At 45.0% G+C, this 16883-nt stretch overlaps 1 protein-coding gene across 3 annotated transcripts in view; it reads left to right on the top strand.

Annotated features, from left to right (window-relative positions):
• The window catches only part of LOC142590595 (uncharacterized), a 42061-nt gene that overhangs the window by 11499 nt on the left and 13679 nt on the right, over positions 1-16883 (top strand). For 2 of the 3 annotated variants that reach the window (XM_075702904.1, XM_075702905.1), the window contains exons 2-3: positions 9381-9520; positions 12194-12455. In XM_075702904.1, coding sequence (XP_075559019.1) covers positions 9381-9520; positions 12194-12455 — 402 coding nt within the window. Of the gene's footprint in view, positions 1-1417; positions 6543-9380; positions 9521-12193; positions 12456-16883 lie in introns of those variants that run through there. The other variant, XM_075702903.1, reaches the window with a different exon arrangement.

Genomic DNA, 16883 nt, shown 5'->3' with positions numbered 1-16883 from the left:
GATTGACTATCAAAGAAGGAAATGGAATTCAAGATACATTTTCTTTAATGGAAACACTGGTGCCATATTTGTTATTTTTACGTCGCATATTTCAAATTATTTTGTTATGTTCAAGCCGTTGCTCACTGAATGTCCTTGTCATTTTCCAAGTTCACTCTTTGGCTCCTTTAGAATACAATGAAGTCCATCTGAGTAGAAGTGGTACTAAACAAGACGACACATTCTCTGAAGGTGGTGTAAGAAGTTATATGCCCCCTCCCCCGCCTGTGCAATCACGCTATCTTAACGATCAGGACGCTCATTGTGTAGCATTCAAAACCTTCCCGAGATACCACATCTCGGATGCATGCTCTGATGTCAGTGTGTCACTTAGGCATTTGCTAAGGGCCACACATTTATTGTTAAAAATAAAGACAGTGTTCGTTTAAGCGCGCATGCCTGTGTGTGGGTGTGAATGATGGCTGCGTGAGTTTTGAATTTTATTGCGAAAGCAATACTGCTCGCACTTTCGGCCCATCCGTGGTCATGGCGCCTCCTTACACAGCTGCGCGTCACGTGACCGTGTGACGTCATGCCAGACCGAGAGACTGGGCCCCAGCTCGCGGCATCGATGGTGGACGCGAAACCTTGCGCGCCGCTGCTGCAGCGCTGCCGAGAGAGGGTGCTCGCTGGTGTGACGTCACGCTAGGAGAATAAATGGGGCTACAGCTTGGCTCCTCGCAGTGGTTGGCGCGCTGCCTTGTGCTATGTCGGATGATGTATAGGCATAAGTTTAACAAAGGGCAACCATGTCCACACCATCAGCCAAACCAAGGCGCAGCCAAGGTTATTGCTTTCGCAATCTTCCAGGCTTAACCAAGCTAATCCTTCAGCCAATTTTTTGAGAAGAGCAGGGACATCCTTGCATGTCAGATACTAGTAACATTTTTTATAATACAGAAAGAACACGAATGTGTGAGTGACACATTGATATCTCTGTTTGAATCTGAGATGCAGTATCTCTGGATCGTTTTCAGTGTTATGGGATGAGTGTTGTTAGTGGCCCATGTCCCATCATTCACTAATATGTGTCATCGTGTTTAGTGCCGTTTCTACAAAGGTGAACTTGTGCCAACTAAAGCTAAGCAGATGCTTTCAAAATTGATGGTGTCGCTGAGAGCTGGTGCATGTACTTCAAAGCAATGTTGTGACCCTTGGTGGGGGTGTGGCTTTTGTTACATGCTAGGTGTTATTCTGACATGTATTTAAATCACACGATTTCCCTAGTAAACTCCTGGTGTAAAAGAGCACTCGTCCCATCTTCTATCTTGTTCTCCCTACCTTTTCTCGTTTTATACTTTCGTTAAGAATGAAATTAGCGTGACACTCGACTGATGAAACCAGGCATTTTGATGACAGTGAACTGAATTTTGCGCAGGTTTCATTTTTCCGCTTGCCTTATGGGAACCAGGATCTGCTGCAGAAGTGGCTGGATGCCATAACGAAGGACGAGGACCGAGACCTCAAGTTCCACCGAGCCACAAAAGTGTGTTCAAGGCACTTCGATGAGGACGACTACTACCGCGGCTATGTGAACGGCAAGCGCTACCTCAAGGATGGCAGCGTGCCCCACATCTTCGCTGGCAGGGTGCCCGAGAGAGGTGCCACCACGCACTGTCGCCCAGTTCCCGACGCAGCTTTGCTCATCGCGACAGTCCCACGTACCTCTGCTGTCCATCTCGTTCGGCCACAGCACGGTCAGACCTGTCCGTTTACCGCGGTTGTGTTGGATACCGGAGTGTATCGCGGCGACAAGTTGGTTCCCAACATAAACTCCGCCATTGTTGAGGTGAAATGCAAAGATGAAGTTGAGAAATGTGAAGGTGACGTTGAGGGGAGAGTAACTGTGGACCCCGTGCACACATACTGCAAGCCCTCTTCCGGGAATAGAGTGGAGAAGGAAGTAGGTGTAGGTCCTGACCACGCATCGTGCGACGAGCCATCTCAGATGTCGAACCAAGATACCAGTTCACCACAGGCACTATCCCGCTGTAGTGTGCAAATAGTAGCGTCCGGTGGGTACGAGTCCGATTCCGACACGGATGCAAGCATGGGCGCTGTTTCAGACACCGACATGCCCATTAATTCAGAAGATGGCAAGGCAATTCTTCCGGATGACACTGCCTTGGAAATTCTCTCGGAAACAGCCACAGAGGTTCCCCCTGAGTTTGTATATTGTCCCAGCCAGGCTATGCCAAGTGCTGCCCACTTGGGCCACTCGGGGGATGCTCACCCCAGCAATGGAGAACAGTCTCTCGAGTTGGACGGGCTTCAGAAACGTGTCTTGCAGCTGGAAAAGGAGATTGAACAGATGAACCATGCCGTGGAGTGGTATAGGCAGGAGGCAAAGGATGCAAAGAAGGACAAGTACAAATTAGCACGGACAGTGGAGCTGCTCGAGCAGAAGTGCCAGAAGCTGGAGAAGTGGCAGTTCTCCATCGAGAGCTTTCGGCACAGCTGTAAGGATGTGAACTTCTACACTGGCCTTCCTGATTATGCAACTTTCGAGGACCTCTACCAGCGCCTGGCTGGCGATAGAGTTGGAAGTCATGCGAAATCGTGGAGCAGTAGGTTCCTCTCTGACCGCAACAGGCTGTTCTTGCTCCTTGTTCGGTACCGGCTGGGGCTGCCTGAGCCAGACTTAGCCTTCCGGTTTCACGTGTCATGCAATACAGTCTCTAATATCTGCCTGACTTGGACCAGATTCATCTACCGGCACCTGCATCATCTTTGCTCTGGCCATTGTACACGTGTAAGAGGTGCACCATTGGTGAGCAGTGCTACAGAATTTGTCAGCAACTGCGATCACCGTCCAATCGACTCCCGCCCCGAACTGCAAGAACTTTCAGACACTTGCAAAGTAGTGACGTCAATCTCTTCTCGTAGTGCCACAATATTTGTGTGCCCTCCCATGGACATGGCATCGGCTAGACATTTTGCAAAGGCGTATGACTGTCAAGAAGGGCCGCCTTCCTATGACGACAGCTGCAAGGTGGGTGACGGGGACGTAGCAGTTCAAGACATTTTGCATGAAATGGGCCTTCCACCAAATGTTTCACGACTTCTGGGACAGCATGGGAGTGCAAGTGTGCTGACAGTGGACGACATAGTGTCTCTGTATGAAGATATAGAGCATGTGATCCCCAAGATAAGGGGCTATCGCATATTTCAGCAGCCTTTCCCACTTTCTTTGCTTCCAGTAGCGAAGGAAATGCTTGCAATCTGCGTGGTCCTGACCAACTTTCCCGACACTTCGTCCAATCGTCCTGATGAGTGATTGAGTACCATTGTGAAACAGTGCACTCAGCTTCTTTCAGAAAAACGTTTGCATAAGTTTCATCATCATGCATAAGTGCATTAGTTTCAACGACAGCTGGTCACTCCTGCGCACTATAACTGTCCCTAGCATCTAATGGTCTGAGAAGAGGTTCAGTTTAGAGCTATCTGTTCATAAATGTGTGGTGCTCAAACATCTTGGATCAGAGTTGCACCCTATGTCCGTTAACACTGTCTATAAGTGGCATGAGCCTTCGCGCAAACAAAAGCGAAGTGTTACCAAAGAAGCAGCAGAAATGGCTGTGCATTCTTGCAGAAGCAGGCGACTGTCATGTATTTATGAGACATGAAATATAATATGCGTAAGCATTATTTTTTGTTACAGCGTCAAGGTTCTCACCTCTAACCTACTTGAAACTCACTGAAATGCTAAGCAATTGATGCCCGAGATTGATGTGCCATAAAGACACCAATGGTGTTTTCTATTGGGTGATCCGGAGCAGCCTCTGAAATCCTGGAACGGATGTTTGGATTTCACTAATCCAAATCTGCCATTGGAGAGCAGGAATGCTTCCACGGGTAATCGCACAGGAAGTTTTAGCACACAAGTTTTTCAAACCGGTTCCGAAAGTGATCTGACTTCCTGTATGTACGTTGCCATGACAAGCAAAGTCGCCAGTGGGCACCAATAAACATGAAGGTAGAAGTGAGGTATGCTTCTTGTCCTGTTTTTGTCCAAATTGGCGCCTCTGCGGTGGAGCAAGTGAGAACAATCCTGCACGGAGTGGTTGATCTGAAATGGCCAGTGGAAAGCACAAACCTGCGCAGCCACCAGTGGAAAACACTATGAGAAGAAAACCAAAAGTCTTTTTCCCATAGAAAACTTTTGATGACCTTTGTACTTGTCCTTCTCTTTGCTTAAAATACAGAATGCAGAAACAGGCCCAACTGTATGAGACAATTTAGAAGAAATTGTGATAGTGTACAAGAGCTTTTCTTTTTCTTGCCTCCTATAATGTGAAAAATGTTGCACGATATGGCACTGAGTCCAGAGGCCGAACAATGAAATTATTTGATTATTGACTTCTTTCTTTTAAGGGATTTTGTTTCTAAATGACTGGTATAACATATTGGGAGCTATATGCTGCTTCTGTGTAAAACTAATAGCAGGTATGGTGTTAATCATGTACAGTCACCGTCAAAAGTTTACAACATGTACATCGCAAGAGAAAGCCAAATTCCAACCCATATTTAGCATGAAGCCAATGAAACAGTGCAGCACTGTGTTGTCTGTGTGTGCTGGCATGAGTAACAAATCATAAAAGTTAGCCTGCGTGCGCATGTTTGCAAATAACCAGAATTTTTTCCTTCAAATTTTGTGCCCCATAAACTTTCGATGCAGACTGTAACCATGCACACTGATGCAAACTGACAAGCAGCATGTGTATTCAAACGTTCTCGGTGATTTTACACACACATAGAATGTAGATGTGTTTCATGAGGCTGTACGTTTGAACAAGTAGCATGGGTGATGCTTATTTGCTCATCTTGTTTGAATTTAAAGGGCCCTTCTCCAGGCCATATAGCAAGTTTTGGTTATACACTGGAAGTTGTTACGTGCCCTTTAGGGAACTGTCTGCTGGAAAAATTTTCCAAATTGGCTCATTATAGCTGACAGAAATATTTCAGTGCCGCGAACCCAATTTCAGCAGGCGAGCTCCACTACATAGCGAGACACTCTCTCCACTCACACCGTCTAGCCTCTGCAAGCGAAATTCCTTCCCTGCATTCTCGCATACAGGAACTAGAGGATTGCGGGATGCATATGTCATGGGCCCCACCTTCAGTTTTTTTTTTCTCCTCGCTTTTTGCGGCGCGGTGCACTTTCACTGACGGCGTCACATGCGAGCTGTTGTGATTGTCTCATTTGACGCAGCGCACAATTTTTGCACATTGCGCACGAGGATGCCTGACTAGTGGTATAATTCAGAGCTACACGAATACTGAGGCAGACACAAGAGAATCACAGAGCATGATCCCTCGCTGGGACACAGTAGAAAATGACATAGTTTCAGTGTCTGTGCGCAACTGCATGACATGGGAACAAGCAGACGAAATGGAAGTACTTCCCTCTTGCTGCGGTGCGAAGTAAAACAAGAACGTTCAGACATTCAATTTACGTGTTTTATTATTTCTCTAAGCATTAAGTTGTCTGTTCAAGCAACACATTACACAAATAACAGATGTTGCCTTGAATAATTCTTTAAGTGACATGTCTCGATGATTGACATGACACTGCGATATGACACTTAAGAATGAAGAGCAATCATTGCTTGGAAAGTAATTTAGTACTCCCTTTTAATTGCCCATGGTTGTACATCATAAGGTTAAAAAGAAGGATGAGAGAAGAAATGCGTTGCATCATGATTTGTCATCATTGCTGTGCCTTTGAAAAGGTTTTCTTAGCCTCTTCCCTGTGGTTTGGCATTTGTCATTTCCTTGCCGACTATATTTTGGGATTGCAATGACACCTGGGCATGTTGCCTGAATAAGACAACTTGCTGTCTAGCCCAGTAGACAATGTGAGTCACTGGAACAGACAACTTGAGCACAGGGTATGAGCAGCAGGTTATGTGCTAATTCTTGTGCAATCCCTCGAATTGGTGTACCACTATGACACAGGGGGTATGATGCCTTATAGGTACATAGATATGTGTTGTACTTCCATGTCCATGCACCTCTAATCAATGTCCTTCCTTCAGCAAGCATCGTACATTGCGTATGTCCCCATGATACAAGTAGTGAAGTACTGGTGTCGGCCTCTACTGCTGCTACCTTGCCAATTCAAACAAGCTTCCCGTTATCTCAATTCCAGCATTGTGATGGATTTGCATGTTCTTGCACGTGGGTCCAATAATAAAAGTGCGAAATGCAAATTAAAAGGCAGAAAATTTAGTCATACAGTAGTGAGGTGTGAATAACTGTCTTGCAGAGTTTCTGATCAAACATTGCTATTATCTATCCAGTTGAACTTTCTTGCAGATTTTTGCAAAGTCTATTGTATCTCTTTGAGAAAAGTACAAAAATGTCTTGAAACAGGAGCTTCCTTAGTGTGAAAGTTGTGGTAGATATGTAGAGTAGGAGTTCATTGATGTTACAGTGCTGATATGAAGCTGTTAAAATTTATTCAATGTGTCTGCTTGCAATAAATCATGGTTTCTACTGTTGGTGTGTTTTGTTCACTCTATAATAAATTGGCTGTCTCATGTCTGACTCAAAAAGATGTGAGTGTAGTGGTCATGTTTCATTTCATTTAGTGATACTTTGAACCCTCCCAGGGCTAGTGTATTAGCGTAATAATAATAGATATGGTGAGCAGCAGAAGGCATTCCTACAGCAGAAGTAGCTAGGAAACATACATGGGGTATATCATGAAAAGAGAAATAATGTAGAGCTAGTTCATCTTGCAGTAACATTACTGTGACATTATATGTCTGTGACCACCAAGCCATTCACTCTTCCCAAAATATGAAATAAAAGGACCCTAAAGAGAAGAATGTTTTTACTTGTATACCAAGAAAACAAAACAATCCACTCTTGCCTTGAGAAGATGCTTGGCAATCCAGGAAAGTTGCAAGAAGGAAACATGGGTGGCAACACCACCTTGAAGTTCTGACACCAACTTGCCGTGATGACACAGATTTTGATAGCACCTCCTATAGCCTAGTTAATTCTTTGTCGGTAAAAGGTAAAAAATGGACTGCATGGTATTCTAAAGAAGCCAAAGTCAGTATGGCAAGTTCTGGGAAATGTTATTGTGCCAACGTGGCTCAAGTACGAAAAAAATAGTTTGAAATCCATGACATCACACTGAGGTGCTGGTGTCGGGGCTTTGGCATGAAATTTTACAAAATTAGAACTTCGAACCTTCATTTTCTCTTGTAATTTTCAGCAAGGAGTGGAGTTGTCAAAGAATACTTTATCAGTCTGAACTGATTTTTCTCTAGTGTCCCTTTAAGACATGCTGAAGCTGCAGTGTAGTGAGACAGCCTGTTCAATTCATTAATTGCCATTGGAAAGTTTCTGTAAAAAAGCAATCATTGTGGGCTTGGGGACATGGGATGTACACTCATTACGAAACGCATATGAACCGCAGGCAGACCAAAAAAAATTCCGTTGTAGCTCAGACACAAACTAAAATTCACAGAAGCGCTGGAAAGCTCACAATGCTGAGTTTGGACTGCAGTCTTCATTTTCAGTTTAACATGCATAAGTAGGCAAAAAAATTTGTTTTAGTGGGATCCCTAGTCCCTGTACTTTTCTCACAGCTGCGCATACTGTGCGAGTGTTAAAGTGTAGGAGTTTATCTCTCAGATACAAACACAACGCCTACAAAGTGCAAATGATGGATCTTCAAATTGATTTCAAAGTACCCACATTTGTCAACTTTGACAAGATTTTGAATTGCAAAGAAAATAACGTTACAGGTTGACTGCAATTTGTTTAACCTCATGACCGTGAATGTTACCAGGAGCGGTGTAGTGCCCTCTCTGTTGCATTTTGTGGCAAGGACAAGGAAAGCTGATTGCAGCGGAGGCTCTGGCCACATGAACCAAGCTTACAATAGTCTCCTAATGTGGCCACAGTCGGGCTTCAGAAGAACACTCTCTCAAGGTTCAATTTCAGCATCTTGCAGCGCTTTTTCCAGGGTAGACAGAGCAATAAGGTTATTGTTGGTCATATGACATTCCTTGAATTGTACAGAAGCCATTGAACTCTGTTGAGCAAAACATGAAAAACTGAAGTTTTGCAAGTCTCTGCAGAACATTAAACGAAGCTCACACAAGATTGGAACCAGTGGGGTCAAACAAACATGGAGTTCATATTCGAAATAAGCACAGAACATTACTTGTTGTAGACGCATTCAGCACCATACCCCGAAAAGTACTGATTTCCTGGTAGAATCCTTGTAAAGGCATATGGGCTGTCACACAGCCATGTTCTAATATAGGCGGAACGGAGAAGTGTCCATCTACGGAGCTTTTGGTCTGCATTAAGAAAACCCAGCTTCTCAAAGATAGTCAAGAGCCCTCCGACATGGCACCCGTCATGGTCCCTGCAGCGTGTTGTTTTGGATAGTTTTGCTCCATCATTAAACCATTTGATCAATAAACTCAATGCCACATTACTTTTGCGGTCCACTAGCTGGTTTTCATTCAGAAATGCCACTTATTTTTATAATCTGGTAACATTCCCAGCAGGGAGAGGGGTGCTTTACATTCTGTAGTTAAGCAATGAGGTCCGTGTTCCACAGGTGAGCCAGGAGGATGTCGAGGTCTGCTTCTATGAGTGTTAGTCTTCAGTGGGTTGTGTCTGCGTTTCCTTCATTTGCTTATATTGTCATTGTGTTTCAGACAGGTGCTAGCCTATCTGCAGATAAAGAATTTCTGCTTTCACATGATAACATTATATTGACTACTCCCCCAAATTTCTAAAAATATTTATGAGTTTAAAGTTGCTTTACAATTTTACGAAAGTTGCCTCAAGATAAAAACAAAAAAATTCTGTTTTTGAAAGACTTTCACTGGTTGCTCTACAAATCTGTTGATATAACAGAAGATTTAGTGAGATAACAGAAGTTCGTGAAATAACACGAGAGGCGTACTTGCTTCGAGCAAACTTATACAAGCAAGTTCCTGAAGCAGGTCAAGTTGGCATCAGCAAAGTCACTGTGGTCTAAAAACAATGCTTTGCTAATTGCCAATCTCTCCTATATCAAGTTTGCTGCTGCTTGTGTGGGGCATCTAGAGGTAAATGACCTGAAATAAAGCACACATGTATCCTACAAAAGCTGTCTGCGCAGGGAAAAGTTAAAAAAAAAAAAACTGGTGCAATCCCCCCCCCTCCATGCCCCTTTCTCAGTCTTGTGTATTTATGAATACTAATATAAATACTAATGTTCACAGGTTGGCATGTAACAAGAATGATAGCCTCATTTAATCGCACAGTGGGGGTGGTAGAAGGCCATCGTTTGATGTGCCTGTGGTGCTTTACTTGTGTTGCAGTCCCCGTGCAAACCGACCCCCAAAGAATCTGGAACAGGAGGTTCCACGCAGCTTCAAAGTCCTGTTTGATGGCATGAATGACGGTGACGAGCCTGAGAAACGGCGCAGGAAGCGAAAGGCATCTAAGAACCTCATCTCAGGTGAGCACTCCAAAGGCCTCATCTGGCTCAAACTTCTAGCTGCCTCTTGTGATGGAGTTTACTAAGAGGGCCTTAGCTTGTGAAGGGACTTGTGTCGGAAATGGAAACTGTCTTGTGTCATGACTATTACAGCCATTTTCCAGAAGGACAGCCTTCTTTCTATCAAATTATATGCAATGTATTTAGGGAAGTTCTAGAATTGTTACAGTTAATGCCAAGTCTTCTTTTTCAACCAACCTATCAATCTTTACTTATTCAGAAAATCAGGATGGTCTTCAGGGCTAAAAGCCACACTGGGCAGCTTAATTGGGTCCCCGAAGAATGTTACAGGTGACCTAGAGTGCCTGACAGAGCAGCGAAATAACGGCCAACTGGAAGCTGTGTTGTTCAATTTATTAGCAGACGACCATGCTCTCAATTTCGCTGCTGCATATTTGTGTCTTTGGTTAGCGTTCTTAAATTCATTCGGTAGAGTTGCTTCTTCAGTTCGTCACCTGCCAGTACATGACTTCATGACAGTACCATCATCATCAGTAGGCTGTTTGTCTGTTGCAGTAAAAGGCCTCTCCTGCTGATCTACAATCAACCCTGTCTTGCACTTCAGTTGCGGACAGGACCCTATGCCTGTGAATTCCTATGCCTGTGAATTTTTCTTGTCTCATCTCAGCCTCAACTGTCTGCTATCCTCATCTGCATTTCTCTTCTCTTGGTACTGTGGTGCATGTTCTTTATGGACCCTTTTGCTGTTTACAAACACAGGCCCTGAATGACTTCTGGTTTTGCTCACTGACGTAGTCCGCTAAATCTAGTGAGCAAGAAAAGCATTGATGGCTATATCGAGTAGCAAGAGTTTGTTAAAATCTAAGCCCGCAGATTTTCAACGCTTTTCCTCTGTACAGAACTACAATTTTACAAGTCAAGGTTGCCATAAGTTATACAAGAAATTTTGTGTATTAATTTTAAGGCGTAATGCATATGTCTTTTATCTCAAAACTTAAAGATAGACTTTTCGCACAGTGAAGGAACTTAAAAACACGCTTTGTGTTCTGGCGCAGCAGACTGGTAAGGCCCGTCACCGGAAGTTTCTTGGGGCCGCTCTCTCGCTGCTGTTATCGCGCGAGTGAGACCGTCAATATACAGTCAAACCCGACTATATCGAACCCGTTCACATCGAATTATTCCTCATATCGAACAATTTCTGAACACGGTATAGTTACAAGTTACGTTTACATTGAACAAAAATAGCAGCGACTCCCGATATATCGAACCTCAAGCAGCGGAAAAGTGCCCCCAGAAGTTGGCTTTCCCTCGCGGTGGCGGGAAAGCCTGGCGCCGTCGGCTCCATTAAATCGCTCTCCCTACCGTGACCATGCTTTGCGAGCGAGCCGTCGACACCCCCCTGCAAAAAATGATCCTGGCCCGCCTGCAGCGCTTGCTCAGACAGCCAATCAGAGGCTCTTGTGCCCTGGTTGTGCAAGATGGCGCAAGTACAAGTTCAACGTTGCACGAGTTGTCTCGCTGCTTTTCAGGTTCATTCTGTTTGCGCCTTGTGGACCATCTCCCGCAGTGTTGCCGTGATGAAGTGGCAGGATTCGTCTTTCGCTGTGAAGCTCAAAATCATAAATCTGGTCGAACGCGATGAGAAGTCGGATGCCCCGCGGCGTGCAAGATTCCGTGGAGCACTATAAGCACAATCTTGAAAAATAAAGGGGAGATTAGGGCTAAAGCAGACAAACTCGTGACTCGGTGCCCGTGGTACCCTACGCGTACGCACGGCCATGTACAAGTGGTTTATCCGAAATAGCTTCCACGTGCCCAGTGATGACTGTAAATTCTGATGAGTGCGACAAAGCCGCTGCTGGTGTTGCCGAAGTTTAGACCGAGCTGTCAGAATTTCCGGAAGCCGTTGACAAATCGACGGTCGACGAGTTTGTGAGTGCAGATGATAGTGTCGCGACCACGGGAGAGCCCAGAAACGAAGACTACATTGCCGACCTCGTAGTGAGCACAAGTGAAAGTGGGCACGATGAGGAAAGCAACGACAATCTTTTGCCCAAGTCCTCCGAGGTGATTGGTGCACTCGCACTAGTCCAGTGCTTCTGCGTGAATGTGGAAGGTTGCGGCCTCAGCTGCTCTGACTTCTTAGACAATGTGGAGAAGTGCATGCGTCGCAGAACTGTGGAGACACAGTGAAATTGACTGCATTCAAAATGCGAGTCATGCAGCAGTATGAAAATGACAATGTGTTTTATTAACATGTGTCATGTTTCTAGACATTGTCATTTCTCAACATTGTGCCCTGTCTCAACGTAATGTCATGTCTCAGTCTAGCCGCTGTTTATTAGGAACCAAACTTTCAGGCACTGTACCACACATTCTTTTCAAGTGCTGCAGTTTTTTATTTTACTTTTGTGCAGCTGAGCTCACAGTCGTGAGTTTGATTGCTGCCACAGTGGCTGCTTTCTTAATGCAGGTAAAATTAAAAAAAAAACGGCTGCGTGCTTAGATTTAGATGCACGCTAAAGAACTGCAGGTACAATCAAAATCAATTTCGGGTCTCCTACTATAATGTGCCTTATAATCAGATTATGATTTGGGCACTAAAGCCTTAGTATTTAATGAATTAATTAGGTGTTAGCATGTGGGAGCCCTGTCTTTCACCATTCTATGCAGTGCAGCGCTGCAAGATGGAATCTGAGCAGCGCGGCATGACGCGCCCACTCAAGCCACTGCCCGAGCGTCTTGAGCAGCAGCCCAATGAAAGCGATGACCAGTTCCTCAAGCGCCTCGACCACCTGGCAGGGACAGCCTTCACCGAGGCCAAAATTGAGAACCGCTTCAACGTGCGCATCGACCGCGACGAGCAAGGCCACACAGTTGTCAACCCCAAGGGTGGTGATGCACTCGATGAAAGCTATGGGGCCCGCAAGCGAGCGTGAGTGAATAGCTTACCTCCGTGTTAAGATGTGACATGCACCTCATTAGTCAGCCTGCATGGAGTCCTGACCATGGAGTTTCTTACTACAACTCCTATGTATACAGAGTCTGCGGCTGTGCGCCTGACTCTGTATACGTTTTCACCAATTTATTAGATGGAATTTTTTTCCTTTACCTGTCACAGCTGTACATGTACTTGTCCATGCCTTAGCGGGACACTAAAGAGGAATATTCTATTGTATTCAATTTTCACAGTAAGAGGTTGTCTACTTGGAAGAGAAAATGCAGGCCAGACTTCCATTTCTTTAATTTTGCACTGAAACTTCAGCACCGGTATGTCAATGTGGTGCAATTTTCAAAGCATTTTCTCACGGTCCGGTCATTGTGGTGCAGTAAATGTTCACGAAACTTGCCAAGTTCAACCCCTGTCTCTCTTAAAATTAAACATCATCATCATCATCATCATCATCATCATCATCATCATCAGCCTAGTTACGCCCACTGCAGGGCAAAGGCCTCTCCCATACTTCTCCAACTACCCCGGTCATGTACTAATTGTGGCCATGTTGTCCCTGCAAACGTCTTAATTTCATCCGCCCACCTAACTTTCTGCCGCCCCCTGCTACGCTTCCCTTCCCTTGGAATCCAGTCCGTAACCCTTAAAGGGACCCTGAAACGCTTTTGACGATTTTCTACAAACGTATTGAGTCGTTAGAGTAGGTCCTTCTGATCATTAATTGACACATCTAAGTGCTCCGCGTAAAGCGTGTAATTTATTATAAGGTTTTAAATATGCACATCGCTGCCGATCGCAGCGCACTGCTCGGCGGAATTTTAAGCCGCCCCTACCCATATGACCGAAATCACCCATACGACGTCAGTGGGGGAAGCTATCCGATTGGCTGACAAGGGCGCGTGATCGATAATTTTTCCAACTTTATGGTAAACAAATGATCTTCGTAATAGTTGGAATGTTAGTTAATTTGTTTTTATGAAAAGAAAGTAACATAAAGAGAATGCACAAGAATAATTTTTCTGTACACTTAAGCACTTCCGGCACACAGCATGTGTCGTCTGCTTGTGTTACAACGTACTCCATTTTGAAGAGAGCTCCGCGGTCAGAGTCGGTCTAAGTCTTTTCGCGAGCACTATGATTCGACTTTGTTGCCTTGTGGACTGCAAACGTAGCGACTGGCAATATGTCAAGCTGCGACATCGTGTCCCTCTTCAAGGCAGCGTACGAGCGAACTGGCTGCTGCGCATCGGACTGCCGCTATCCGATCGGTGCCAGGACTTGCGCGTTTGTGGCCGCCACTTTACGCCGGAAGATTACTAACGCAATAGCGTTTCCCGAGTCTGGTATTAGGGAAAACGCAAGCGCAAGGGGACAGAGTCTGGCCGCTTGACTTTGCCGTAACGGGATGAGCCATGAGATGAGCAGAAGGGCAAATGCGAATGGTCTGCATGGTGCAGCCACCTGGTGGCACAGAGCTCAACCATACACAGTAGCAGCAACGAAGTGTATTCTTCTTTGCTGTTGGTGTGTATTTTTCGCAGGAGTGTAATCATGAACACGTTGTTTTTATAAATGTTTAAAATGTTTTACACTTGGTTAGATCATTATTAGCGCTTTGTTTGGCTGGTTAAGCGCTGCACCAACAAGTGTATGGACCGTGCAAACCGATCAGGCCGCTCACGTACGTCTACGCTAAAGTTCCTTCATCAGCTTGAGTTTATGCCTACAGTCATTTGCCGAAATGACCAGCTTGCCTGTGGTTACCGGAATACAAGACACGTTCGGCGCTACGACAGAATGCTCGCAACGCACGCTGCTTCGATAGCTCTCGCTTGGGCTCGACGGCCAAGCGGCTAGCGGAGCGGTCTCGCGCGGGCGGGGGCGGTCTCCAAAACAACCGGAAGTGGACGATGTGACGTCGCATCGTGACGCTGAACCAGTGAAGGCGGAGCTTAGCCCCACTCGCTCGGCGAACGAGTTGAGGAGGAAAAGCATGGCTAGGGAGGAGGGTAGCTTCTAATCGCTTGTAGCTCCATTAATACGTAACGCTTCAATTAAATCGTGGTGAGAATGTTCTACTGAAGCTGTACCCTACGCGTCTACAAAATTTGTCCGAACCGTTTCAGGGGCTCTTTAATGACCATCGGTTATCTTCCCTCCTCATTACATGTCCTGCCCATGCCCATTTCTTTTTCTTGATTTCAACTAAGATGTCGTTTACCCGCGTTTGTTGCCTCACCCAATCTGCTCTTTTCTTATCCCTTAATGTTACACCCATCATTCTTCTTTCCATAGCTCGTTGCGTTGTCCTCAATTTCAGCAGAACCCTTTTCGTAAGCCTCCAGGTTTCTGCCCCATATGCGAGTACTGGTAAAATGTTTTTAAAATTTTTGGAAAAATTAAACATAGTCCATCTTTAATGACAAAAAATTAACTGGGCCTTAACAGATGCTGTCTAAATTTGTGACGTCACAACAAGCCGACATGAGAACTTAAGTTGACGATGCCACCCTCGCTTCGTCATGGCGTCTTTTCTTGCTTATGGCCTCATGTTGTTGTAGACGCATAATGTACTAATAGAGTTCTACCTATCTTTCTCGTTAGTGCCCCTTTAACGAGATACTTTCGCTTGTTGGCATGCATCTTCATTGCTGCTCGTACTTCATGTAGAGGGAACTAACCGCTGCTCTGTTGGAGGTACTCAAGAAGGCACTCCAGGAGGGGTAGATATCTTTTCACGTAGGGGCCTTCAAGATGCATTGCGTTGAAAATAATGATTATTTATGATTTATCACACTACCTATAGGGAAATCTGACCTCTCCATCTATGCAAGTTCCTGTGGAAGGTTTGACTTGTGTGGGACATGGCTTGGCCTAGAAAATGGTCGTGGCTGTGCAGATGTAGGTTTTATTAGAGTTAAGCCTCTCTCGTGAAAGGTATTGCATCTACAATATTTACTAGATTCTAACGTGCCCTCAATTGTAATGCGCACCCGTTTTCCATGACGAAAAAAAAAAAAAATGCCCTCGATTGTAATGTGCACCCATTTGCCATGGCCTAAATAAAGAAAGTCCTTTACAGTACCGTGCGCTTCATTCTTTCATACAGAAATACAACTTTCTCTAACTTGGAAAAACAAGGATTTACTCCCAATACACTTAAGTTGCGACAAATAGAAAAAGTTGCAGTTTTGTCCGCAACCCGAAGCATCGATTACGATAGCAAATTAGTAGACAGCTACTGTATATGAAAAGTAAGGACAGTAGTTGTATCTGCCATATAAACTTCTAAACATTTGCTTACTAACTAAATTAACAAGCAATGTATCACGCACACACACGCAAACATGAACACATCTCACTCAGTGACCGCGGAAACTATTATCAAAACGCTGGAGTTGGGAAGCGCTCTAGCAGGAGCGAGTGAATTGACCTTTGTGCGGCCGCTTGCTTGAATGCGAACTAAGCAACAAGAACACAGCGCAGTTTGCGTAGATACATAGGCTCTCTCCATCACAGATCAATTTCAAGATAGGGGCCACGTGGCTGCGAAATACGCAGCAGCTACCAGAGTAGAACTCCTCTTCTGTTTGCGCCAGCCGCGCACGCAAGTTTCAGGAACTTCGAATGGTATGCCCGTGATGTGGGCATGCGTGGTCACTTTCCTTTTAATTGCGGCATCGCGCGTCTTTGCAGTCGGCACTTCCAGAGTCGGCACTTCCAGGCTGACAGAGCAAATGCAGAAAACGGGAGTACGGACGGTGCACTAACCTAAGCACACCTTGAACTAACACTTCTGTCATATTCTGTTTACCTTTAGACTTCATTTTTCTTTCTTACCCTTAATATTATTTTTACATTCAAATAAAACCTCCAGATGTGTAGACGAGCCATATGTAAAAATACTGAAAGATATCTATCGCGGCTCCACAGCCACCATAGTCCTCCAGAAAGAAAGCAACAAAATCCCAATAAAGGAAGGCGTCATGTTTGCATACGTTCTCTCCAATGCTATTCACATCGTGTTTACAGGAGGTATTCAAAGACCTGGATTGGGAAAAATTGCGGATAAGAGTTAATGCAGAATACCTTAGTAACTTGCGATTCGCTGATGATATTGCCTTGCTTAGTAACTCAGGGTACCAATTGCAATGCATGCTCACTGACCTGTAGAGGCAAAGCAGAAGGGTGGGTCTAAAAATTAATCTGCAGAAAACTAAAGTACTGTTTAACAGTCTCGGAAGAGAACAGCAGCATACGGTAGGTAGCGAGGCACTAGAAGTGGTAAGGGAACACATCTACTTAGGGCAGGTAGTGACCGCAGAGCCGGATCATGAGACTGAAATAATCAGAAGAATAAGAATGGGCTGGGGTGCGTTTGGCGGGCATTCTCAGATCATGAACAGCCGG

The sequence above is a fragment of the Dermacentor variabilis genome, chromosome 8 (genome assembly GCF_050947875.1).
Source record: "Dermacentor variabilis isolate Ectoservices chromosome 8, ASM5094787v1, whole genome shotgun sequence".
NCBI lineage: Eukaryota > Metazoa > Arthropoda > Arachnida > Ixodida > Ixodidae > Dermacentor > Dermacentor variabilis.
The sequence above is the reverse complement of the archived record's forward strand: the minus strand, read 5'-3'. Positions and strand labels throughout refer to the sequence as shown.